Consider the following 27,727-nt stretch of genomic DNA (forward strand, 5'->3'; position numbering starts at 1 on the left):
TTATTTATTGAAGCATTAAAATGCACTGAAGATATTTTCAATTTATAGAATGATGACAATTTTTTATGTTTATTTAAAAAGTAACGAGTGCTATGATCTGGTTGCTAAGACCTACCTGATTTAATATTTCAAGAAGACGTCCTTGACTTGTAGCCTTAGGTGAATTTTTGCTCCGGGTTGAAGGCTTCACTGTGACTTTGAGACAAAAACAGCAGTAGGGGTGCCTTTCCTTTGCATTGTGTGTGGGTTTTTTTTTGTTGTGCATGTGCTGTGCATTTGGCCCGGCATTGATGCATATCCCACATCTTTGTTTTTCCTCTGAAATATTATTTTTTATGTTCTTCGATTGAATTTATTTTACATAATGATTATAGTAATTTTAAGTATAATTATTTTTACAGTTTTTCATAATTCTTTTGAGAATGACACTTATACGTTATCTATGGAGAATGTGTGATATATATCAGGTATTATATAATAAAATATTGAATCTTCATCCGTAGGTTTATCATTACTGTTTGTACTTATATTTTTGTTATATTATTTACTCTTATATGAAATTAAGTGTTTTTCAGGTACTGATTACTATTAGTCGTTTTTCGTTTTTTTTTTTAATTTTATTTGTAGACCACAAACTGCAGTGGGTCGGAATTGAGATATACAAACAATACTAGTTTAATCAAGAATCATGTTCAAGCGGCTGTTCTTTGTCAACCTCGTCTGGAGTGATATAGTGTATTGTAGACTCGATTGTAAACAAATTGCCTTTGCGCTAATTGGCATTTCATTTGCGCCAAACAAATCTTTCATTTGAGCCAAAAAATAAAAAAATTCAATTGCGCCAATATTACAGGTAAATACAGGTTAATAGTATAAAACATATATATTTAAAAAAAAAAACTATTTATAATTAAAATTTGTATCATTGATGTATTCATGTCCGGAAAATTTCTGCTCTCAAGTGCATACCATATTGATAAAAGATAGTCCGTGTTTGCCCATGTTGACTTCTGGGTCTCTCTTGTGTCGATTTGTTGCTGTCTAAAACCTGCGTCTGTTGTTATTCCTACTGAAATGGTATCAAGGTTCTAATTGAATAACTTGTACCTCTACATGTACTGATAATATCTGTAAATATTATATAAACATAGTAATAACTGATCAGTCCTAAATCTCCGAAAGATTATATCAGCTGTTTAAAAAAAAAATCACTGCAGTTGATGCATAAAAGGAGAGACAAATGAATTTATTAACTTTTCCAGTTTGTGTGTAATATTTCCTTTTACTGAGAAATCGTTCTTTTTTTAAATTTTATTTTTATTATTAAGTACACACTTCCTTCCGTATTATGTACAGTGAGAAATTTAATCATATTGAAAAGATATATTATATTATATTTAAAATCAAAACGGATATCGAAATTAATATGTGAATAGTTTGTTGCAGAACTCAAATGAACTTTGGTATAAAAGTATATATTAGGAGACATTTTGTTTCAGTGCTGCCCTTGTATAAATGGTTAAAATGACGAGATGGATATTATTATTTTTTATATGTCACTGTTCAACTTCAGCTGAAAGTGATCCAGTTTGTGCAGCTGATAGCTTCTGCTCACAGGTAATATTCTTACCTAATACATTCATTATTAAAATAAATATAGACATTGCAACAATAAGGATCCATTGCATGTTTGATGTAGATCATAATCATCACAAACAGACGGATACAAATATTCTACATTGGAGGCGCTTTTTCATTTACACCATAAATAATGTAGTTAAATGAAACTGGACACCATGCATGTATCATTCTTTTCAATTACATATATTCAAATCACTGAAAGACTTTCCTCCTAAATTATTGAAAACTGTCATTCTGACAACTGACAATTCAATCTTGGTGTAAACATGTAAATGAGATGCACCCATTCCGGCTAACTTACATGGAAATAGTATCATTTATCAGAAACGCGATTCGTTTTCCCATACAAAAGAAGTACTCTCAAATTGATGACACAAACATAGTCGCAATTAAGATTTCATTCCAAATCCATAACTACAAAACATTTTCTGAAGTGTTACTGCATCTGGAAAATATTGATTGCTAATTAGACAACTTTTCACAAGAGTTCAAATGACAACCAATGAAACTCACCCCTTATCTGGGACTGTGGTGTAACAGTACAACATAAGAACAAACTATAGTTATCAGTTGAAAAGATCTTAAATCCTTAGATCGATACAGATAATAATGCATCTTAGCCTATAATATCAACCAGTACACACCCAACATTGAATGGATTTTGGATCCAGACTTCATTAACAGTTAGAAAAAATATGACATTGTAGAATGACAAATTCAAGCTTTCAACCATTGTAGAGCCATGATTGTACATTATGTATATAATAATAATAATAAAATCAATATTCATACCAATCAAAACAATATTAACAACATATATTTACAGTGTTGAATTGGTAACCTTTTAGAATAAGTTTATTTAAAGGATCAATAAGTTAACACTGATCGTATCCAAATTTCCTTGCCCGGTACACCACATTAAAGGAAGGATGTGCTATCCCGTTTGAAATAAGTTTTCTACATGTACAGTCAAACTTCCAAATCAAATCTGTGTATCTATGGAAGAATTTAGAAATGGTTTAAAGTCATTCGTGTTTACAAAATAACTTCATAATTCACGACTAAAATATAGATTACGTTCATTGAAATCCAAAATATGCGAAGGACATCGTGGTATATTTCAAAACACCGCAAGATGATCACAAAGGAACATCACCGTTTAAATAAGGAATACTTGTATAAACAATAGAGAACAAACAGTTGTCAATGTAGAATGAAAGTGTTCAATAATATAGGAGAGTGTCTTTCAGCGATTTGACACAGCATGATAAATCAAGGGGTACAATCAAAATCACGTAATAGATATACACACACCGGAAGTTACAGTCGAACTCGCCGCTTGAAAGGTTAGTAGTTGCATTTTCTTGTTTATATCAATTAAATTTGGATTTATAAGTTGGCACACCGAATGAAGGATAGTATGTTGTTTTAAAATACACAATTGTTTTTGCTAGAAAGCGTGCAGTTATTGCAAACACTTCGACACAGTTATCTGGTGAAATTTTGGAACTGTGTCGAAGTGTTAGCATTAACTGCACGCTTTCCAGCAAGGATAAATTAATTGTGTATTTCAAAACTAGATAGTATCCGACATTCGGTGCACTAATTTATTTATTAAATTTTATTGATATAAACAAGTAAATACGACTACTTACCTTTCAAGCGGTCTGCTCGACTGTTACTTCCGGTGTGTGTATATCCATCACGTGATTTTGATGTACCCCTTGTAAATGTAGTGCATTCAATTACATCTAACGACACCTTGGTGTATGTGTATATATTTCCAATGATCTTCTGAGATCACCAGCAACTACACGTTGATTAAATTTTTTTATACAATGGGTTCGAAAAGGGATAAATTTCCATAGAATTAGAGAAACATATTTATTTAATTCTCTCAATTGCTGAATACTTAGTTTTGAAAAGGGTCAGTGAAAGAATCAGATGATGATTATTTTGATGTGAATAACAAGAAAACGTCAACAGTAGATTACTGCAAAACTCAAAACTCTATTTTGAATATTTCAACAAAGAGAGAAATAACACCGTGGTATCAATTGCCCCGACTGAAAAAGCAAATTAATGCATCGCGATTTTAAGCGCCGCAATAACACCATGTTGACTGATGTGTACCAATGTGATATATTTTACGTATTAGTGACTGTTTGTTTTGCTCACACGTTTTGTTGTCAATTTAGAGGAATTCTACTATGTAGAAGTAAAAATGTTTGTGTAGGCTCTTCTAGGAAACTCCCTTCTTTGTTTTTAAACATGCAAATGACTGGCATTGTGATTTTTCAGAGGGAAGAGTTTGAACAGCCAGCATGAACGTATTTCGTATCTAGGTCATATGCAACTATTACAGTCATAATCACGTTCGATAACTCTGCATGTGACTGGTTCAATTAGGATTTTTTTACTGGTTACCTGATGAATTATTTAAAGAAAATTGACAAATATATTTAGTTCACCTCGGTTTATATCCATTCGACGTCTTCTTTTATGAATATAAAATAATATTGCAAAGAATTTCATTGATAATCGGACAACACTAACCGGCATAGGTATTGTCAAAACATGCATTTACATGGGTATTGTCAAAACTTACATCGTGATTAGGTGCCATGTTTGTTTTCTTTGATCACGTTGATGTTATGACTTAATTAATATCTCCTTAATCTTGCTATGTCTAAGGCTATTCTTATAGTTACAATAACGTGTCATATTTAATTGCAATATAAACAGAGAAAATAAATTGAATTATGTGCATTAACAAAATAAGTGTCGAACATCCTCTACGTTTGAAAATTATTTGTTCGCCATTTTTCAAAATTTTATGAAAATAACAACAGCATGTTTAAGCTTGATAAAAAGGAACCAATGTTCGATTACATGCTGCTTTAAGGTAAGACAATGAATGAAAACGCGAGCATCCAACGGTTATTTAATTTTCATAGTAAAAATCGTACAAATAATATTTATACCATGTCGCCCCACGCTGCCAATCTGGTCGCCATCTTGAAAAATAATAGCAGATTTTCTGAAAAAAGCTTATTTTCAAATCAATTTGGAAGGGACATAATAGAAAATTAAACTATTCTATATACGATATTTCAAATATTTATGAATATAATAATAAGCACAAAGACCCACAATTATTCCATCTGTTTTGTTTAAATCGCAATTTAAGGTTAAAGATGACAGAAAATCCAATATTTATCGTAGTTGTATGATTTAACAGTGTGAACTATCGAGGCAACAAGACAAATTTTCAAAAGCATTTGGAAGGGAGAAGATCAAAATTTAAACTATTCCAAAAGGAATATTTATATTTCTAAATATATGAGGAATTACTACAAAGACCCACACTTTTAGTATCATGAACTTAAAGTAATGTAATTCATCGATTCCAGAAAGCACCTATGCATTTCTATACAATTTACTTGGGCTTGATACGGGTGATGTGTGACGTCACAAAAGTCACGTGATGACTGCTATAGTTGGATATGCAAATATATGTCAATTTCCAATTGCAACACATTACAGTCAAAATAAATTAACAAGTAACAACATGTGCATCATTTTAGAATTTGGAAGTGTTCTAAGTTAATGAAATATATCAAATGCATGCCAATTTGATAATTTTATTATTCTGCAGTCAGTATAAGCATGTGCAAACAAATTTCATTGGATTTAGAGCATCGATTTATTCATAAAGCGAAAGAAGCATATTAGATTTGTTTATATAAGGGTTTATGGTAACTTTATATCGACAATGAGTGAGTGTATATTTTAGTTCATTGTGCATGACATAGATATAGTTGTAGTTTTTAGTATTGTCGTACGTTTATGGACAGCTTACTTTAAACATATTTTATTTCAAAAAAATATGTACATGACATACACATATAAATCGCGATACAATAATACTAAGGGATTGGGATACAAGGTTTCCTTTATATTAATTCGTCTTCCTGTAAAAACAGATAAAGGTTAGTAACAAAAATAAAAAAGTTGATTTTTTTTCGTCAGATCTTTCTTATATACATGTATATATGTACCGGCGGTGAAGTGTGTTTAAAGAAGGAACTGTGTCAAGACTATCTCGCCCAATTACGATCATAATCGTGCACGAAGGACGCTATAAGCCAAATCGCTCCGAATCTACCAAAAAGTGTTGCATTTGTTTAAACACGAGTAGATTTTCCTCTTGATTTTGGTTATTGCAGCCGAATAGGAGTGTTTCTATATTGTATGGGAACGGAATTTTTTCTATCGTACGTTTTCGTACAAGGGAGTAATTATTACACTCGAGAAGAAAATGCTTACTGCTCGCAATTCTACCACAGGTACAGTTTTAACTATCTACAAGATTTATGGACAGCTTGAATCCAAGTATTAACTTGAACCTGGGAACAGTATATCTATGTCAATATATATGTTCCTGCTTGAACGGACGTGTTTTATAAAAACGTCTGTTTACACGTGACAGTATCCTTTCGATTTATCAATTTAAAGAAAACAAAAAATGCATAGCCTTTGCTGTCTTGTAAGTTAACAATTGATCGATTAAGAAATTTGTTCGTAATGACCTCTTTCCATACGACTGACTGTAGTTCTTACTCATATTTTCTTTGGCCTATTTCAGATTGAGCTATCATCGCCATCATTTTATTTTGAAAGACACGTGACAACGGTTGGAAAGCTAGGGTCTATGATATGTCCACCTGAAGATGAAGAATTCAAATTAAAGCTTTTTGAATGTGACGTGAACAAATGCAGATGCAATAAGTCGTTATTGTTATATAACAATTGCTTTTTACATGAAGAAGACTTTCATGATAAGTTCGTTAAATGCACAGATTGTAAAAACTTCGCCGAACAATGTGCCTGTGAGTTGCATAAACACGATCCTAAATTTCTAAAATGTCATATTCATTCACCAAGAGTTTCGACGACGACTTCAAAACCAAATCCTGGCCTTGCTGTTTTTATTACTAGTTCAATATTTCTCATTGTGGCAACTATAGGGTAAGTTAACAGATGAAATGCATATATATATATAATTTATCACATATTTGTCACGAAAACGTTGAGTTTTGCATATTTAATATATAAACCTCAAAATTGTCCTACTCATATAGCTGCCCGGGGCAAATTATTGCTTGTGTGTATTAGCATATGTTACAAATGATGCAGTATCGTGTAATGAACAAAAATATGGAAAATGCGATAAATCTCTTAAGATTTTTTACCTTTTCTGGTTAATCCGATAGTTTTAATTGAACTTTTTTTCTCTTTTCTGCAGAACTTAAATATGTGTTAAGGATGTCTGCTGGTCATGTTTTTGAATTCTTGTCATATTTTCGATTTTCTCAGGTTTTATCCATCCAAATGTATTAAATTTTTTTTTACACGACACCCCACTTTTGTCTTCATAAATCTGTTCAATAGATCATTTCAGATTTAGTGATCCGGCGGCATGAAATCCTTGTTATTTTTTCTTGGTTTAAAGGGTAAAAAACAATTCCAATGTTAACAAATAGTAAAGTCTGAAGAAAACCCTTTTCCCGCCATTTTCTAAATGTCTCGTATTTTGAAAACTACACACGAGACTAATGATTTTATTACTTTATTTTGTTTAAATATCAAAGTTGTTTTCATTTTAAGCAACCACATGAAATCCTTGTTATTTTAAATTAGAGCAGCAGACATCCTTAAATAGATTATAACATGTCTTTTCCATATTGACCCTTGGATAAAGCCTCTTGATGGTACTAGGGGCAATATGGAACATGGCATTTTATAATAAAAATAAAATTAACGGTACTAATTTTCTTGCACCAGATGCGCATTTCGACAATACATGTCTCTTTAGTGATGCTCGTGGCCAAAATATTTGAAATCCAAAGCTTATATAAAAGATGAAGAGCTATAACCCAAAAGGTTCAAAAAGTATAGCCAAAACCGTGAAAGAAATCAGAGCTTTGCACGAGGGAGATACATTCCTTAATTTATAATAATTTCTATCATTTTGTAGCAGCAAATTTTAATAACACAAAAATCCGTATTTTCATGCCAGTACCGAAGTACTGGCTACTGGGCTGGTGATACCCTCGGGGACTAATAGTCCACCAGCAGAGGCATCGACCCAGTGGTAGTAAATTAAATAATCTATGAATACAACTATTTGATACATTCTCCATCGGATAACACGTGGTTATACAGAGCTTAAAATTTAGTCCAACATTGTTAGAATTTCTAATTTCCTTAAGCACCTGTGTTCATTTGATCTTCATATACCTATTTTGAGAATTTTGTTCAAATCTAATTTCTGTTTTCCTGGTTCCCTGGAATTTTCCATTTCTTATTTTTGTTTAACGCAGGTGCTTCGATAAAACATACAGTCTTTTACCAATTATAAGATACATTAATATAACTTTAAACAATACTGACCACACAAACGTATTTATTTTGTCTTTTGTGTAAAATAAGGATGTATGTTAATGAATTATATATTTCATATTGTAGTGTTTACGTTTATAAACATAGGAGAAGACAGATGCGTCAACTATAAACAGACACAAAGAAAAGGTTTCACAGAGAAGCTAACAACAGACTTGTGTAACAAAACAAGATAAAATTAATAAATTATAACACATACTTCATTGTTGTTTTATTATTATTTTTGGTCTACACCGTACCTGACGTAGACAATTTGGTATACACCGTACCTGACGTAGATATTTTGGTCTACACCGTACCTGATGTAGATATTTTCAAAAACATGTGTCCGGCATGGAAGTATTATCTATAAGTTTGCTTTCCATGGTCGACCACAGCCAAACACGCCATTCAGGATCGGGTCTGGAGGTAAATTTAAAAAGGTGAAGTTATTAAGACTGACAAAATAAGACGTAAGACTGACCAACAGAGCGAATTGCACTTTTCCCCAAAATTTTCCACAAAAAATTAAACCCTTTATAAAACGGGGCAATTTAGTGGAAGATTGTTTTTTTTTATGGATTTTCAACTGATGAAACTCCATGAAATTTTGATAAAACTAGTAAGTCTATGAACTTTCTTGTCTATAGTATTAAGATGATTTTTCAACTATTTTTTTTATCATCATTTATATATCTTTTTATGTTTACAAGTGCTAATATTTCCATGGATTTCAAATGTTTGGCCCCCAAGGGTGACTGGGAAATAGAAATGTTTGGCCTACAAGGGTGACTGGGAAATAGAAGTATGATCAGTTGATCTTCATCCGACCAGCAGTAAAATGTTGACCAAGTGGGGCGTCAGTTTAGTTGTGCGGAATGTACACAACAGCGCGTCTGGCGTAAATATAAAATTTTGGTCCTGGTATCTATGATGAGTTTATTTGCAACCACTGGGTCGATGCCACTGCTGGTGGAAATTTATTTCCCCGAGGGTATCACCAGCCCAGTAGTCAGCACTTCTGTGTTGACTTAATTTATCATTGATATGTTCATATTTATAAATTAACTGTAAATAAAACTTTGAATTTTTCAAAAACTAAGGCTTTTCTACTTCAGGAATAGATGACCTTAGCCATATTTGGCATAACTTTTAGGAATTGTTGGTCCTCAATGCTCTTAAACTTCGTACTTTATTTTGGCCTTTTAAACAGTTTTTGATTCGAGCGTCACTGATAAGTCTTTTGTAGACGAAACGCGCGTCTGGCGTAAATATAAAGTTTTGGTCCTGGTATCTATGATGAGTTTATTTGCAGCCACGTCCGATCATAATGGAGACGTTTTGATAAATCGATGCCACGTGTAAAGAGAGTACAGCGCTCTTTGCACGTTAATAACCCTGGTAACAACTCTTTGAGAGGTTCGTAGGATCCCTGTGTCAAAGCAAAACTTCTGTCTCTTATATATATATTGTTATCTTGTTCTAGTTCTGAACATGAATGAAATATTCGCTACTTGATGCTAAACAATCAGCAATCAATCAATCAAATATTTGACCTGGAGCGTTCCAGATGAAAGTTAATCCAGATAAACGTTTCAGACGCAACTTCTCTATATTGTTGTATTTTCACTTACTAGCACTGCTAGTAAACTGCTAGTCCCAGAGGGTTTTAGCAACTCAGTACTCACTTCGTCGGTACTTACGTGAATTTAAGCATGTCATTTTTTTATTCATAATTTCCCGGTCAAGAACTTCGAAATTAATAACTTACAAAAAAACATTTGTTAGGCATAGTTTACCTACACGAATTTTGCTATTTTTCACGAAATCCTGTTCTGTCATATACCTCACAGTCAAGTTTTCAAATATACTTGTCCATCTTCTTAGTTTTTGAATTCTTTAAACTCAGCTTCCTGGTGAAGGTAAATGCAGGCGATTCGGACGCAAATGAATTATTAAATGAAATGTTCATTTACTTGCAGTATGGTCAAAACTGCTGTTGGTGGACCCCTAATGGGTCACTGAGAGTGTCATCACCTCAGTAGTCTTGCTTAGGTACTTCAAAAACAACGTTTACTTTTGATGGAATCGGCTTTTGTGTTAAGGTCTATGTGGTCATTTATAACAATTTCCTGTTTACAAAACTTTGTAATTTTCGAAAAACTAAGTATTTTCTTACCCCAGGCAAAGATTACCTTAGCCGTATTTGGCATACCTTTTTGGCATTTTGGATCCTCATTACTCTTCAACGATGTACTTGTTTGGCTTTTTAAATATTTTGATATGAGCGTCACTGATGAGTCTTATGTAGACGAAACGCGCGTCTGGCGTACTAAATTATAATCCTGATACCTTTGATAACTATTTACAACACTGGGTCGATGCCACTGCTGGTGGACGTTCCGTTCCCGAGGGTATCAACAGCCCAGTAGTCAGCATTTCGGTGTTGACATGAATATCAATAATGTGGTCATTTATATAAATTTCCTGTTTACAAAACTTTGTAATTCGAAAAACTAAGGATTTCTTATCCCAGGCAAAGATTACCTTAGCCGTATTTGGCACAACTTTTTGGCATTTAGGATCCTCATTGCTCTTCAACTTTGTTCTTGTTTGGCTTTATAGATATTTTGATATGAGCGTCACTGATGAGTCTTATGTAGACGAAACGCGCGTCTGGCGTCCTAAATTATAATCCTGGTACCTTTGATAACAATTTACACCACTGGGTCGATGCCACTGCTGGTGGACGTTTCGTCCCCGAGGGTATCACCAGCCCAGTAGTCAACATTTCGGTGTTGACATGAATATCAATAATGTGGTCATTTATATAAATTTCCTGTTTACAAAACTTTGTTATTTTCGAAAAACTAAGGATTTTCTTATCCCAGGCAAAGATTACCTTAGCCGTATTTGGCACAACTTTTTGGCATTTTGGATCCTCATTGCTTTTCAACTTTGTTCTTGTTTGGCTTTATAAATATTTTGATATGAGCGTCACTGATGAGTCTTATGTAGACGAAACGCGCGTCTGGCGTACTAAATTATAATCCTGGTACCTTTGATAACTATTTACACCACTGGGTCGATGCCACTGCTGGTGGACGTTCCGTTCCCGAGGGTATCACCAGCCCAGTAGTCAGCATTTCGGTGTTGACATGAATATCAATAATGTGGTCATTTATATAAATTTCCTGTTTACAAAACTTTCTAATTTTCGAAAAACTAAGGATTTTCTTATCCTATGCAAAGATTACCTTAGCCGTATTTAGCATACCTTTTATGCATTTTGAATCCTCATTGCTCTTCAACTTTGTACTTGTTTGGCTTTATAAATATTTTGATATGAGCGTCACTGATGAGTCTTATGTAGACGAATCGCGCGTCTGGCGTACTAAATTATAATCCTGGTACTTTTGATAACTACTTAGTCATATAAGATTTATACATTCACGTCTGTCAATATTTTTGGCTTTGAGCATTCCTGATTGAAGTAAATCCAGAAAAACGCCTAGAAAGCAACTGATCCATAATGTGTTGTTTTCATTTTTGAAGGGTACAGAGCGCAGAAATATATGTATATGTACCAACAGTGGCAATATATGGCATCCGACACATTTTGTTTGTATTCTGCTATAACTTACCTTTATTTATTAATTAATCACCACACGATGATTTATTCTAATGAAACTATAAAGTTAATTTAGAATTTAATAATAAAAAAAGACACAACAGTTACTGTAGAAGTGAATGGATGTCATTTTTCTCTCTTCTGTTTTCTCACATTTTCATTAACAAATGGTTTCTTCTAGATGTTAGATGTACCTGAAATTAGGAAAAATCAATATATAAATATTGACATTATTAAAATACAATAGTTGTTTGTTTGTTTGTTTATAATTATAAACATCGTGGTACCATCGTCACCATTTTGATACATACTCAGTTCATTTATCAATTGAACATATCAAGCAGCATATGCTTATATGATACTACCTTTTGTATGCTACAACAATACTAAATATCGCTAATATGGCACACTTTTGTTTCTTTATACAAAATAAAGCAGAAATTTATGTTAACCACTACAATTTTCTCTTTATTTATAATGAACAATAAAATTAAAAAAGTAAGTGGAGAATACGCCCAAGAGACAACAAACCAACCAAAGAGGTGTAGAGTCATGGGGTGATATCGTTCATATTCCATAAATTCGACAACCGATTATCTATTATGGACTATTATACCACAGAGTTTTTAAATGCAAAGAAAATGTAATTATAAAACATTGAAAATCCTTAGTGCGGTCGTTTCTTTTGGTGTTTTGAAACATCAGTACTAACTAATATGTAAACCATGTAAACTTTATAAATTAATTATTTTCTATCTTCCATACAAGTCCGGTTTATGGCTCATACATTGTAAAGATCTTCTACATATGCATGAGATCTATATCATCATAAATTCTGGGTCTTATTCAGGAATATTTTGAAAAAATAAACCGCGAATCGTTTGGATATTTCTAATATACGAAAAACATATATATCAGCAACAATGGCATTAAAGTAAATAATGATTGGTACTTACAGCACTGATAAACCGTCTAAATTTATTCATTTATCCAAATCGACCAAATCCAGGCTGAAACTGTGGGTAGTAGAAAGGTGGTGAGTATATTGGTGGTGGTGGAAGTGACTGAAATCGATTGAACAAACCACCTAAAAATAGTCCTCCTAAAAACGGTGCAAAATTCTGTGAATTAACATGATGGCTTGCTGAAATCAGGAACAAAAGAACGAGTATGCAGCGAAAGTTCATCTTGTATAAACCTGAAAAGAAATTTAAAGGATTAATTAATTGATAAATAAAATAACCGTAGAAGACAAAATCAGAGTAAGAATTAAACTACCTAGCATGAGGGTACATTATCTGCGTAAAAAAAGAGGTAAGCAATCTTAAAATTATCTTAATACTAATTTTAATAACCATACTCAATTTCAGTGTCGGAAAAAGGATGTATCCTGAATGAAGGTTTCAAAATTTTTGTTAAGCTAATTTTAATATTTACATTGTTTTTGTTATTTTGAGACCATTCCGTATTTTTCAGTCTTATTCTTATTTCAACTTGAATTTGAGTCGGGATCATTCTTTTTTGTTAATCTCGATTAAACTAATTGTATACAGTTTTATAAGTTATATAAAAAAAAAGATTTATATAGACGGATGTGAAACAAATTCCGTGCATATTTCAGCTACATTTATGTTTATTAGAATTAAGAACCACATAGTGCTATTATAGTGTGTATTGGTTATATTTTTAAAAATATGTTTCCCTATTGAAGATCCTTTCCATACACAAAAAGTTAAGCATGAAATAATAAGCGAACTTATTTTTGATATCATTGATGCTAATTCAAATATTTTAGTCTTGATACTTACAGGAGTTTGTAAACACAGCTTGGTTTCGTCTCTAGATCTGTGTGACCTGCTTATTGAAATTCTACTTTATAGTAGTTGTACTGCTATGTTTATTGCCCACCTACGTTCCCATGTTTGTTCTATCTTGTCAATTGTTATGTAAAAATATTATTGTCCGTGTTGATCTTGTTATTGCCTAGAAGACGTAATCGTATAGCAACTCATTGAATAGACCTGAGAAATTCGAATCAGTAAGATTTTACAGTCACTTGTTAGATATGCAAAGAAGCTTAAACCAAGTCAGGAATATGATAGTTGTTTCTATTTGTTTGATGTGTTTTGTTTGAGCTTTTGATTTTGTCATTTGATAAAAAAAATGTTTTAGTTTGATATCTGCTTGGATTACGGTTTTCCGTTCGTCTGATGTGTGTTTAAGCTTTTAGGTTTGCCATTTGATAGAGGACTTTTGGTTTTGATTTCTACTTGGAGATCGGTAATTTATTCTACTAAAAGAGAAATGTTGTATACCTTTATAAAAGTTCACATCCTTGTGCATTCTTCTACCGATTACGGGAGCAGACTGCTTGGTATGATTTTTTGAAAGAACAAATGACGGATCGTCAATATAAAATTAGAAGACGTGGTATGATTGCCATTGAGACACCTATCCACCAATGTTCAAATACAGTGGATGTTAGCAATTTTATGAAACCGTATTACATTCAGGAATGAGAAAACCATATACATTGTAATACTGTAAACGGTCGGGAATAAAAGGCACCGACGTGAAAAATGTGAAACAATGTATTTTATAGTGAAAACTAACCGACTAATTCATAACAAAATAATTTACGAAAAACAAATATGACAGACACGAAACGAGGTGAACCATGTGTGAAGGCACCACACCTCCCATAACACAAGATACAAACTACTTGTAAAAACAATAAACAAAAAAGTAAAAATATATATGTGGTTTTCATTCACTGATAACACTGATAACAGAATCTATAATAATACAAAAAACACTCTATTTGTGTGTTCATCTTTTTCATTTTTAGCCATGGCGTCGTCAGTTTATTTTCGATTTATGAGTTTGACTGTCCTTTTAGTATCTTACGTCCCTCTCTTCTATAGATAGTGGTGTGTGCCGCACAGTACATTCTATTGAAAATGTGCTTTTTTCTATGTAAAAGAAAGCGTTTTGCGCTGCACAGAACATCAAAAAAAGAATACACATGGAATTTCAATCACAAGAAATTACATTATTATAAATAATTCTAAGTTGAAATAATGGCCTGTTAATGTGGTTTATTATATTTATATTCTGAATATATCGGACACCGACATTTTTAAGCAGGTTTTCCGTGCTTCATTACCGTCCCACTTTTAAATCTTATTCTTCCATGACCTGCATTACAGATTTTTTTACATAAACAAACTATCGTTACGTTTTCAATTATTTCATCAAATGATTTTTAAATGTTTAGACATAATTTGGCCTGATAGTTGTTTTTTTTTGGTTATTCCTAACACTTCTGTATACAGGAATATCGATTCTTGAAACATCGAAATAAATCAAAATGCAATCAAATGTCAAAGAATCTGAACTATGCCATGTCATTGTGCGTCTATTTTTTTTTACCTGAATTTTAGGGTTTACCATCCAAAATCGTTCCTTTACCGTTGATTTTTGTATTTATGTTTCCAGTTTGTATCCACAACCATCTGAAAACCCGCTAATATTATTTATTTAAACCTCTCCAATATCGGATGGGGGTATAGAATACCGGAGACACTCTTAAAATTCAGCTGAACGATTTAATCTGAAAATTTAGTTAAAGAGAAAAAAGGCTTTTTAAAAATGATCAAAACTAGTGTCTGTCGAACTGCTATATATATCCAACCACTTTATTCATGAAAATTATGTGTCTCAAATTTCTAGAAATTTTCAGGTCCTAAATCTATGAAACGTCATCAATGACTATGAAGAAAGTTGATGAACCAGGGGTTTGTCATCCTCATCCTTTCTCTGATAAAAATGTTTATCGGAAGGTACCAAGACTTTGTTGATAAGTATTCTGTATAAACTTCACAAATAGTACACGCTGGTCTTAAAGTATAGATTATGGTTACTGACGTTGTTAATCATCTTAACAATGTGTTATACTCTTTCATTTGTCTTTATGAAAATTACTTTTACTATACACATTGCAACACCGAATTGAAATTCAAATTAAAAAATCACTCTTAATTTTTTTGTAATATAATTGGTTAATATAGAACTAGTTGAACAAGTTCTGATCTGCCCATGCCGCTATTGTACCAGTAAACAATAAAAGATATGTTTTTATCCTCATTGTTTCCAACATTTTAAATAACCAAGTTTATAAAGTTATGTCATTGAAACCTTGTAATGGATCCTCCACAACTCTTAACTGCAGCAAGATGGCATATTATCAGCATGAAAGAAGCAGGATTGTCTCTGTGACAATTGCGCGTATTGTTGGTCATCACCATTCAATTATTAGTCGTTTTGAGATTAAAAATCAGGCAAACAAACGATATTAAAAATCTTCCGAGATCAAGAAGACCCCCAATGACATCTGCTAGGGAAATTCAAGCATAATGAAGGTCGTTCAGAAGGAAACCCATTGCAAACAATACAATTGTATGGCTAAAAAGAGAGAGGTTGTCATACAGGACTTTAAACTAGAACTGTTAGAAATCGACTCATTACTACTGGTTATCGTGCGATAAGACCATTTCGGGGACCTTTGCTTAAGAACAGACATACAATGGCCCGTATCCAATGTAGTGCAGTGCTCGCTATAGTTGGAAATTAGCATCAGGAAGGAAAATCCATTGTTCAAATGGAATTCGATTATCTTCCTGTGGACGATCGTAGCCCGGATTTAAACGATATCGAACGTATATGGGACACTTTTGGACGTTAACTTCGCGAAAGGACACTCCTAGTTTAAAAATGTCATGAATAAACAATGCCCTTCATCGGGAATGGTTGCGGTTACCTCAGCAACAAATTAGTCAACTGGTGGCAGGAATCAGAAGACGTTAAGAGGCGGTAATCCGTTTGAAGGGAAATTGCACCAAGTACTAATTGTTTGGCGTATAACTATCAACCATGATGTCAACAATCATCTTAAGATTAATTTTGGAATGTCTGACATTGACTACAGTAAAAGTTGTGAAATATATTTTTTTGTACAAAAAATACTTCATTTTGTTCTCAAAATTGTGGTTAGATAAAACACTTTTTTCCATGCATTTTTTTTATTCCTTATAATGCCAATTTACTAGATATATTTCAAAACTATTAAACAGTTGTTATCCATTCGTTTGATGTGTTTGGACTTTTGATTTTGCCTTTTGATTTTGGATTTTCCTTTTTGAATTTTTCTCGGAGTTCAGTATTTTTGTGTTTTTACTTTTTACAAATACTTTATCATATTTTATCAAAAATAAGAGGATCATTTTTCAAGGTTTAAAAATCAAGGTGTTGCAATACTTTTTTCCATGTGCATATTTTGTCTGTTTTTGATGATATTCGTTTGGCGTGGCTCTGTTGTTATACATCCCTCGTTGCGTTATTTTTCTATGATAATTTTTGTATTCTTGTTTTTTTATTTTTGCTAATGTGCTTTTACTATGTGCCTTTTTTGTTTCTTTTAAAAATATGACGTAGCTCTATTCTTTATATGCTGTATTTGTATCATTATAATATTGTAAATTTTGTATTCTTGTCTTTCAGTTTTACCGTGCTTTGTCTTTATGCCTTATTGTGCTTCTTTGTTACATATTTTTTTGTTTTATAGGGATTAAGATTATGACACAATGTTGACTGCTGTATTACTATTTGTGACGTTTTAACCTATTATGGCTGCTTGTTTTGTTCACATATATCGTTGTCAATATGATGGAATTTGATGCAATTGTCATACTAGTGAGAGGTTGAACTAGCTATAAAACCAGGTTTAATCGACCATTTTCTGAATAAGTACATGCCTGTACCAAGTCAGGAATATGACAGCTGTTATCCATTCGGTTGATGTGTTTGAGCTTTTGATTTTGACATTTGATTAGAGACTTTCCGCTTATAATTTCACTAGGAGCTCAGTATTTTTGTGAATTTACTTATTTCATATTTTTGACAACAGATCAAAGTAAGTATTTAGTCAAACTTTTATGTAAACTAACGAGTCAACTTTAATTTAGTGAAAATGTTTGGAACCCCCTTAACCGTATAATTCCATGGTTTACCTTTTATTTGAATGTTGATCCAAAATACTTTTGCTTTTTCGTATAATTAAATCAAAGACTTTGCCATTGCTTCATCTTTTTATTATGCAAAACCTGAAAACATATCAACTTGCTTTACAACGTTGTGACAGTCTACAAATGATCCTTGGAGAAACAAAGGTGTAATCATCTTTTCCACATAATCAGAGTTCAAACCGTCGGGACTATACTTGGGTCGTCTTAACGCACATCTTCAGATAACATTATTCCTGTTAAAAAAAAATGAAAAAAAAATGTAAAATTACACACAAAATCATTATTTACATGCAAAGACAGTTTGAAAACTTATGATTACTTGTCAATAATACAAAACAAAATGAAGTAATGAATCCAACTAGAACTATAACAACTACTGAAAAAAATTTATATGAATTAAAAACGATTTTTCTCAATATCGCAAAAATTAAAATTGCATTTTACTCCAAAATGACAAAAATGTCATTATAAATGCACGCAATAATTTCTGTGCAAGGATTATGTCATAATGATATTAAATACAGATAAAGCCATCTAGAGTGAACAATGAACTTCTGGGGGAAAACTTACAAAAAAATGGCGAAAATCCTCTGGAATTACGGAAACCTGAATTGAAAGCAGGGAACGGTTGTCGGAATCCACCTCCCAGAAGTCCTCCACCGAGTCCACCTCCAAAAAGTCCTCCGCCAAATCCACCTCGTCTGTTATTTCCAACTGCTCTGTTAAGGAGAATACCACCAAGACCGCCAAGAACAAGTCCTCGGACAAAGTTACCCTGAGCAGATATAACCTGTGCGCTTGCTATGAGGAGAATAATGGCGAACAGCCCCAAATTTTTCATCTTGTTCTGTAAAATAATTAACAAATATGAAATAATAGATTAATATAACAATGTATTTAGAAATTTATTGTCCATTTGGTTCTATCAACATGATATAACATATTTTCTGTTGTGTCATTTGTTTTCTCTTATTTTTGAGTGTGAATTCACAGTACTATAAGACGTGTCATTGTACTTATCTATCCCATATTCATGCATTTGGTTTTGATGTTATACTTGTTATTATCATAGGATTTTGTCTAATGTAAATGCTTAGTCCGTTTCTGTGTGTGTTACATTTTAATGTTGTGTCGTTGTTCTCCTCTTATATTTAATGCGTTTCCCTCAGTTTTAGTTTGTTAACCCGATTTTGTTTTTTGTCCATTGATCTATGAGTTTTAAAAAGCGGTATACTACTGTTGCCTTTATTTATCATGATATACATACAATCTAATTAAAATATAGATCTCTGATTCGTTATACTACGTAATACTACATAATTATGTGTAGTATACCGTAGTATAACGAACGCAATGTGTCTTTTGAAATTCCTCATATTATATGTATTAAACCTCTATGTCATCACGTAAACCGGTGAAAACTTTTAATGTCTTTGTGCATAAATTGCCTACTTTTAAAAACAAATCTTCAACAGATCCTCCTACATCGTTGATTTGTTTATAGACTCATACTACACGTGGTTCACGGTTATTTCAATAAAAATCAACCATGAGTAGTGGAGTTCAATTTCTGACAATGCTTTATATCAATGCATCCCCGTCAGACACGCAAATCAATGAATGTGTTTGTAGATAGATGTGTTTGTGTTCTGTTAAATTGTCCCTTTTAAAATTGTTACACGATGGTGACTGATGTACCCATATTTTTACTATTGTTTTTATTATGTTTGTTAAGTTCACGCATCATTGTAAATATAACGGAATTTGATGAGATTGTCATCAAAGTGAGAGGTTTAGCGCTATAAAACCAGGTTTAATCTACCATTTTCTACATTTGAAAATGCCTGTACCAAGTCAGGAAAATGACAGTTCTTGTCCATTCGTTTTTGCTGTGTTTTGTCATTTGATTTTGCCATGTGATTATGAACTTTTCGATCAGATTTTCCTCTGAGTTCAGTATTTTTGTGATTTTACTTTTTAAACACCAACCCTCACACACTTATAACATTCTCGAATGTACGAGTACATGTATAAAAAATACAGTTCCAAAATCGGACCAGAAGTAACTGCATACGTATTTATTTAACATTTGTTGTTCACGCGGAACTGGACTATTATAATAGTCCCAGCGCGGAAGCTCAATATACATACACTCGTCATTGAAGATAACAAAAACCGACAATGCAATATATATGAATAGTAGATCGATGTTTTTGTGTCGCTTTTCCGTCTTCCTGATCAAAATAGGCAATATTAATATTTACCCCATGAAGTAAGCAAACTGTTTTATCCTACTATTAATGATTAGTCATTTCGGGTTATTTTAGGAATAATTGAGAAAAAGAAAATAATATATGGACGTCTTTTCTGACATTACCCTCGGTTTGAGTCCGTTTCGAGTTGTATTCTACTTCCTGTTTCAACACTAACTTGCTTTTGTCGATTTGGTAGATAGTTTGTGACTATGGACGGACAAATTGCTTTGTAAATAACCCCACTTGGTGAATGTGTCATACATTTTACAAGGAGATGTAAGTTATGTATAGATATACATGCATTGAACAATGAAATGTAAGTTATGTACAGATATACATATATTGAACAATGAAATGTAAGTTATGTACAGATATACATGCATTGAACAATGAAATATAAGTTATGTACAGATATACATGCATTGAACAATGAAATGTAAGTTATGTACAGATATACATACATTTCACAATGAAATTAAAGTTTTGTACAGATGTATCCTTTATAATATCTCCCCAGGGCCCGCATTACAACATTTAGGAATAACAAGTAGGATACATGAACTAGAGTCATTATAAGATAGTCAAATTCAACCTTCTAGATTCCGACAACTGTTAGCTGCTCACGGTAAACGAAGTAAAAACAAGATCAGGTTGAGCCATAAAGCTTTTTAAAGCATATATATATATAAATTTTATTCACTTTTTCAGATGACAATACAGTCCGGCGTAATAGACGTATATTAATTGTATTTACTGACGGACCTTCGATTATGAGGAGAATATATATTTCTATAAAAATAACAATCAAAGGGAGATAGTTTTAGGCGTGTTAGATGTATTTTACAATAATTTATTTTACGGAATATTTATTTTGTCGAAAGTTTTGCATAATCATTCCTGCAAACTTTACATGAGAGAATAAAATAAAAAGCCTTTATTTTTATATCTCCAATTATAATTAAATTGAAAAAAAATTGCTTTCTTTTTACAGTACTTTACCTGCGTTTATAATAAGTTTGCAAAAGACAATAGCTTACCTTTCTGGTGCTGACGAAATATTAAGAAAATGATTTTATTATATTATCATATTGTTTTATACGAACATGTTTTGGTCAACAGTACTAAATCCATCATATGTACTGTCTTAAATGACCATCGACATGTCCAGTTTTACCACATTACATGTAGCAGGTGTTACACACCTATTGTTAGTGCTGACTAATTTTAGGGTTTATTGCATTATATGTATTTTAGCTCCACCATAACTATTTAAGTACTTGTTTTTTTTGTTATATCAAATATATATCATTATTTTTTTCTAATCATTTTGCATTTTTGTCTGGCAATAGACTCCATCGTTCAGTGTTGTTATGTGCAAGACTGTCTACATTGATGACATATTATGTAGTAACAGATAGATTTTAGAAAATCACAGATGCAATGTTAAAATACACGCAGAGTACAAAACAAACATATTTTTTTTATTTTAAATACAAATGTCCATATTCACTGAAAATAATATATATATATATATATCTTTAATAGATTAGAGAATACAAGGAATGTCATTTCTAAAACCTGTCTAATGCAATCGACCAAACACTGAAGCTCCATCTTGGGTGATAGATTAATCAGAAAAAGTGTAGTTAGTAACACATGCATTGTTTTATGTATAAAATTACGTTAAAAAAAGGGTTTTATAGCAAAAACTTTCACTTGCATGACAGTGGTAATTATGTTGACACCAATTTTAGAACAAAACAAACAGACATAATAGGTAAAAAAAGTTAAAGAGTATTAAAAGCAGTCAACATTTGTTATATAATGTCGAAAGGCAAGGGTGTACAACTACCTAAACTCGCAAAGGGCTACATGGTCTGAAGGGGCATAAAAGAATAACCAAATCAATTTGAGGACAACTTTTACATGAGGCTGTTGGATCCTTGTTTTGTAAAAATCGAATTTAAGAAAGATGATAGCATTAAGTAAGTGATAATTTTAACCTCGTTTTACCGTCCTGGCAAAAGAAGGCATCACAATTAACAATGCTGTCAGAAAATTATAGTTTCTCTTCTTTTAGTCTAACTGATAATGTTTACAGAATATATACATGGACAAATGAGATTCTAAATTAATATATATAAAAAAAAAATGCGGTATGAGTGCCAATGAGACAACTCTCCATCCAAGTTACAATCTGTAAAAGTAAACCATTGTAGGTCAAAGTGCGGTCTTCAACACAGAGCCTTAGCTTACACCGAACAACAATCTATACATAAAGGGTATCAACAATGACTTATGTAAAACCCTTCAAACGGGAAATCAATGGTCTAATATATCTTAAAACGAGAAACGAGAAGCACTTATGAACCCACTAACAACGACAACCGCTGAACATCAAGTTCCTGACTTGGAACAGGTGCGCAAACGGGTTTAAACGTTTTAATAGGAACCAATCTTATCTTATACAACAGTAGTATACCGCTGTTTAAAACTAATCAATCCATGGACAAAAAACAAAATCGGGGTAACAAACTAAAATTGAGGGAAATGCATTAAATATAAGAGGAGAACAACGACATAACATTAAAATGTAACACACACAGAAACGGACTAAGCATTAGACAAAATCCTATGAGAATAACAAATATAACATCAATATAAACAATTGAAAATGGCGTAACTAAATCAAAAGACACCATGTAAATACAAAATCAATAAAAAAGGAGTAAAATGTTAAGCAACTTCAGAAATACAACCGTAACCTTGAACAAAATGCCGCAAAATAGAATAATGTACACTGGTAAATAAAAAATATATGTTGTTGGAAGGTGTACAATAATGGAAAACGTAAATATTTGTTTACAAAATAATTAATTTTGTTGTTCATAGTACGAGAAGAAAAGTAACAATTTATAGTCAAACCAAACACTTATCAGTACTAACGTTGTTTATCATCCTAATAATGTGTTATGGTATTCTTTTATTTGTCTTTATGAATATTACATTTACTGTTTGGTCTTTTTCGGTGATATTCATTTGACATGACTCTGTATTTGTATATTCCGTCATTGTGTTATTGTTCTATGAAATTTTTTGTATTCTTGTCTTTCAATTTTGCTAATGTGCTTTGAATATATGTCTTTTAGTGTTTCTTTGGTACTTATAACGTGGCTCTTTACTTAAGGACATATTCTTCTGACTTTACAGTCTCGTTCAGTCTCGTTGAAATCTCGTTCTTGAATAACTTCCAAAACATTTGATAGAAGTGAAAAATATTAATGAAATTAAAAAATACTATAGTCAAACATAAATCTGTGAAAAAATTGAGTATGTACAATGAATGGTTTTTGAGTATTCCAGTTTTAAAATTGTACGACCAATCAAGTCAGTATTTTTAGCCAAGATTTTGAGAAAATGGGTGAGGGATTCAAAAAATGACTTTACAAGAGTTATGCACATCCCATATCGTTTTGGTCTTTTCAAATTTCTTAGATATGTATTTTTAGCTCACCTGGCCCAAAGGGTCAAGTGAGCTTTTCTCATCACTTGGCGTCCGTCGTCGTCGTCGTCGTCCGTCGTCGTTAACTTTTACAAAAATCTTCTCCTCTGAAACTACCAGGCCAAACTAAACCAAACTTGGCCACAATCATCATTGGGGTATCTAGTTTAAAAAATGTGTGGCATGACCCGGCAAACCAACCAAGATGGCCACCATGGCTAAAAATAGAACATAGGGGTAAAATGCAGTTTTTGGCTTATAACTCAAAAACCAAAGCATTTAGAGCAAATCTGACATGAAGTAAAATTGTTTATCAGGTCAAGATCTATCTGCCCCGAAATTTTCAGATGAATCGAACAACCCTTTTTTGGGTTGCTGCCCCTGAATTGGTAATTTTAGGGAAATATTGCTGTTTTTGGTTATTATCTTGAATATTATTATAGATAGAGATAAACTGTAAAAGGAAATAATGTTCAGCAAAGTAAGATCTACAAATAAGTCAAATGACCAAAATGGTCAGTTGACCCCTCTAGGAGTTATTGCTCTTTATAGTCAATTTTTAACCATATTACGTAAATCTTAGTAATCTTTTACAAAAATCTTCTCCTCTGAAACTACCAGGCCAAATTAAAACAAACTTGGCAGCAACAATCATTGGGGTATCTAGTTTGAAAAATGTGTTGCATGACCTGGCCAACCAACCAACATGGCCGCCATGGCTAAAAATAGAACATAGGGGTAAAATGCAGTTTTTGGCTTCTAACTCAAAAACCAAAGCATTTAGAGCAAATCTGACAGGGAGTAAAATTGTTTATCAGGTCAAGAACAATCTGCATTAAAATTTGCAGATGGATCGGACAACCCGCTGTTACGTTGCTGCCCCTGAACTGGTAATTTTAGGGAAATATTGCTGTTTTTGGTAATTATCTTGAATATTATTATAGATAGAGATAAACTGTAAAAAAAGCAATAATGTTCAGCAAAGTAAGATCTACAAATAAATCAACATGACCAAAAATGGTCAATTGACCCCATAAGGAGTTATTGTCCTTTATAGTGCATTTTTAACAATTTTCATAAAATTTGTAAATTTTAACTAACATTTTCGACTGAAACTTTTAGGCCAAGTTCAATATAGATAGAAATAATTGTAAGCAGCAAGAATGTTCAGTAAAGTAAGATGTACAAACACATCACCATCACCAAAACACAATTTTGAATTCATGATTTCAAATGCGTCCTTTGTTTAATATTCACATAGACCAAGGTGAGCGACACAGGCTCTTTGGAGCCTCTAGTTTCAATCATTTATAACAAAAAAGTTGAAATAATACGCATTTTGTTTTTAAAAACTGAGAAAAATCTCAAAAATACAAAATTGACAGCATGGTAAATTTTACACAAAAAAGCGTCAAAATATGACAAAACTTTCTTATATTAACGCCTACCTATAGTTTTTGTTAGTAAAATTTATTCAGATAGGTCCACTTCATCTTTATGGAAAGTATGAAAAAAAGTTTAATTTTTGAAATGTGAGTTTTTTCTCGAAAAAAGCCAAAAATAGGTTAAAATCTATGAAAAATGGGAAAATCATCAAAATTGGGCATTTTCAAATGGCCGTAGCGAAAAAAGAAGTGCACCACCATATGATTTTTTTTTCACCAATTATTTTATTATAGTCTTATAAACCCAAAAATCAGTTTAAGAAAAAAAGTATAATTCTAGAATTTTTTAACTCCTCAGAGGTGAACATCATTTAGGTAGATTGATGGTATACCGCCATCTTGGATTGAACAATCACAGTAAAAATTCGGTCTAGTTATTTGCCTAAATCTTCAAATTTGGAGACAGATTTGCATTTTAATGGTAAGACTGCTCAATAATATAAAGAAAACTTAGATATTTATTGTATAATTCATAATATTTAAACAAATATCATTTTTCTTGCTTTTAGACTCATTTTTTTTTCAAAAGAGCCATTTGAGGGAAGATAACTCTTTTAGTAAAAAAAATTATACTGAACAGATAGGGAATTTTTTTCTTTTTACTTGTTTTCTTTTCTTAAAACATATTACAAAACCTATCTTTTCACAATTTATTTCAAAATTCTATCTCATAGATTTTTTTTTATGCACACAAATGAGTTTTTCCATGAACAATCTAACCAAATTTAGGCAATTTTCAACGACTCATAGCTTGAAAAATAGCACGGTGACCCCTTTTTTTTTATTATATTTTTGAAAAGAGCATATTAAAATCTTCATTCTGGCTAAGTATAAGAAAATTCTGTCTCAAAAAATATATTTACTTATGATCTACCTAAAACATCCCGTCATTACGTTATTGTTCTATGATTATTTTGTTTTCTTGTCTTTCAGTTTTGCTAATGTGCTTTGTTTATATGCCTTCTATTGTGTGTTTTTTTTTATAAATTTGACGTGAATCTGTACGTATACATCCCATAATTATGTTATTGTTCCATTATAATTCTTGTATTCTTGTCTTTCAGTTTTGCTTATGTGCTTCGTCTATATGCCTTTTTGTGTAGATTTTTTATATACATATGGCGTAGATCTGTACTTATACATCACGGAATTGTGTTATTGTTCTATGATGATTTTTTGTATTCTTGAATTTCAGTTTTGCTTATGTGCTTCTTTGATACATATTTGTATAATTTTTTAGTGATTGGGATGTAACACATTGTTGGCTGCTGTACAACTATTTTTGACATTTTTACTTATTAAAGTCTGTTTGTTTTGTTCACACACCGTTGTTAATATAATGCGACTGTCTCACAAGTGAGACGTTGAGCTAGCTAGGTTTAATACACTATTTTCTACATAAGAAAATGCATATAACAAGTTGGGAATATGACAGCTGTTAACTATAAGTTTGATTTGTTGAGCTTTTAATGTTGTCAATTGATTATTTTGTGTTGCATGTTTATATACTGGTTAGAATTCTTGCTTTATATGTTTCATTTGTGCATTACTTTATATGTATGTTTTGTTTTACGTGTTGCTCTGTCGGTTTTAAAAGCTCTTCAGAGCTTATTCCGTACTTGCAATGCATATACCGACTCTAAATAAAGCTTTATGTCTTTTGTCTTCTGTTTTGTATTTTCCACGTTGTTTTTAAAGTTTTTTTGTAATTTTACTTTTTATCCAATCTGGTATATATTAGAAATGGGGACGAGATATAAGATATTATTATAAATATTAAAAAAACAAAAAAGCATTACAAATTGTATCAACAGGTCAAAGTAAGATTTCAGAGTACTAGAAAGTTACTGAAAGCTAGTTAAAAACAAAACAAAACAATTATCAATAAAAAAAACCATGCATAACAGACTAAAATCAACTTAAACACATCCCAGGGATTTACTTTTTAGTGTCATTGGCAGTCAAAGAAACTCATCATAGATTCCAGGACTAAATTTAGTATATACGCCAGACGCGCGTTTCGTCTACAAAAGACTCACCAGTGACGCTTGATTCAAAAAAAGTTAAAAAGGCCAAATAAAGTACGAAGTTGAAGAGCATTGAGGACCAAAATTCCTAAAAGTTTTGCCAAATACAGCTAAGGTAATCTATGCCTGAGGTAGAAAAGCCTTAGTAATTCAAACAAATGCATGACTTGTGCAATGCCAAAAATATAAAATTGAATAAAAGTAGCGACACACAGTATGATAGTCTATTTAGAAAATGAACGTGGATGTGTATTTATACATCCCGTTTAAAAAAAATACAAATTTACTTATGTTTTAATTATTCTGCTGACAAAAACGATATAATTGCCAATATAAACTATAATACTTAAAGATCTTATTACAAAATTGGTAAGATAACCTTTAGACTTATACCTCGCGGAATTTGACACAAACGGTCATCTCAGTACAAGAATTTTCAATTTCCCCCACCTTGGTCGCAATATACAAACTTCACCTGCATATGGGAAATACATTTCGCAGGAGAATACAGCAACAACTCAGACTTTGTAAAACGTCACCATTGTCTGACCGCAAGTTGGTGAATCTGATGTATGTCAAAGAACGTCTCGTTTTAAAAAAAAAAGTTTATTGAAAGGTACCAAGAGCTAAATGGTAAATATTTCGTATCAACCTCTCAAATGATACACGATGGTCTTGACGTTAAGATTATGGGTACTG

The 27,727-nt window shown here is 32.1% G+C and overlaps 1 protein-coding gene and 2 long non-coding RNA genes across 3 annotated transcripts; 1 reads left to right on the forward strand and 2 right to left on the reverse strand.

The window, feature by feature from the left end:
* The first annotated feature begins 1,344 nt into the window (after nt 1-1,344).
* Nucleotides 1,345-8,309, forward strand: LOC134712352 (uncharacterized). Its single transcript, XM_063573809.1, has 3 exons — nt 1,345-1,617; nt 6,290-6,672; nt 8,173-8,309. Exons 1-3 carry the CDS (start codon nt 1,516-1,518, stop codon nt 8,216-8,218), a joined length of 531 nt encoding a protein of 176 aa, XP_063429879.1. The 5' UTR covers nt 1,345-1,515; the 3' UTR covers nt 8,219-8,309.
* A 3,469-nt stretch (nt 8,310-11,778) lies between these two features.
* Nucleotides 11,779-13,661, reverse strand: LOC134709706 (uncharacterized). Its single transcript, XR_010106021.1, has 3 exons — nt 13,525-13,661; nt 12,673-12,914; nt 11,779-11,910 (listed from the first exon to the last, which is right to left on the reverse strand). It is a non-coding gene; the product is annotated as an uncharacterized LOC134709706 (long non-coding RNA).
* Nucleotides 13,662-17,843: 4,182 nt separating this feature from the next.
* Nucleotides 17,844-21,239, reverse strand: LOC134712353 (uncharacterized). The gene is made up of 3 exons (XR_010106277.1): nt 21,092-21,239; nt 18,370-18,646; nt 17,844-18,032 (listed from the first exon to the last, which is right to left on the reverse strand). It is a non-coding gene; the product is annotated as an uncharacterized LOC134712353 (long non-coding RNA).
* Nucleotides 21,240-27,727: the final 6,488 nt, after the last annotated feature.

Source organism: Mytilus trossulus, chromosome 3 (assembly GCF_036588685.1).
Source record: "Mytilus trossulus isolate FHL-02 chromosome 3, PNRI_Mtr1.1.1.hap1, whole genome shotgun sequence".
In the NCBI taxonomy this organism is placed as follows: domain Eukaryota; kingdom Metazoa; phylum Mollusca; class Bivalvia; order Mytilida; family Mytilidae; genus Mytilus; species Mytilus trossulus.

Coding starts and splice junctions, on each gene's coding strand:
- LOC134712352 (XM_063573809.1), top strand. CDS start 1,516: ATGGTTAAAATGACGAGATGGATATTATTATTTTTTATATGTCACTGT. Junction 1,618..6,289: donor CTGATAGCTTCTGCTCACAG/GTAATATTCTTA, acceptor GGCCTATTTCAG/ATTGAGCTATCATCGCCATC. Junction 6,673..8,172: donor CTCATTGTGGCAACTATAGG/GTAAGTTAACAG, acceptor TTCATATTGTAG/TGTTTACGTTTATAAACATA.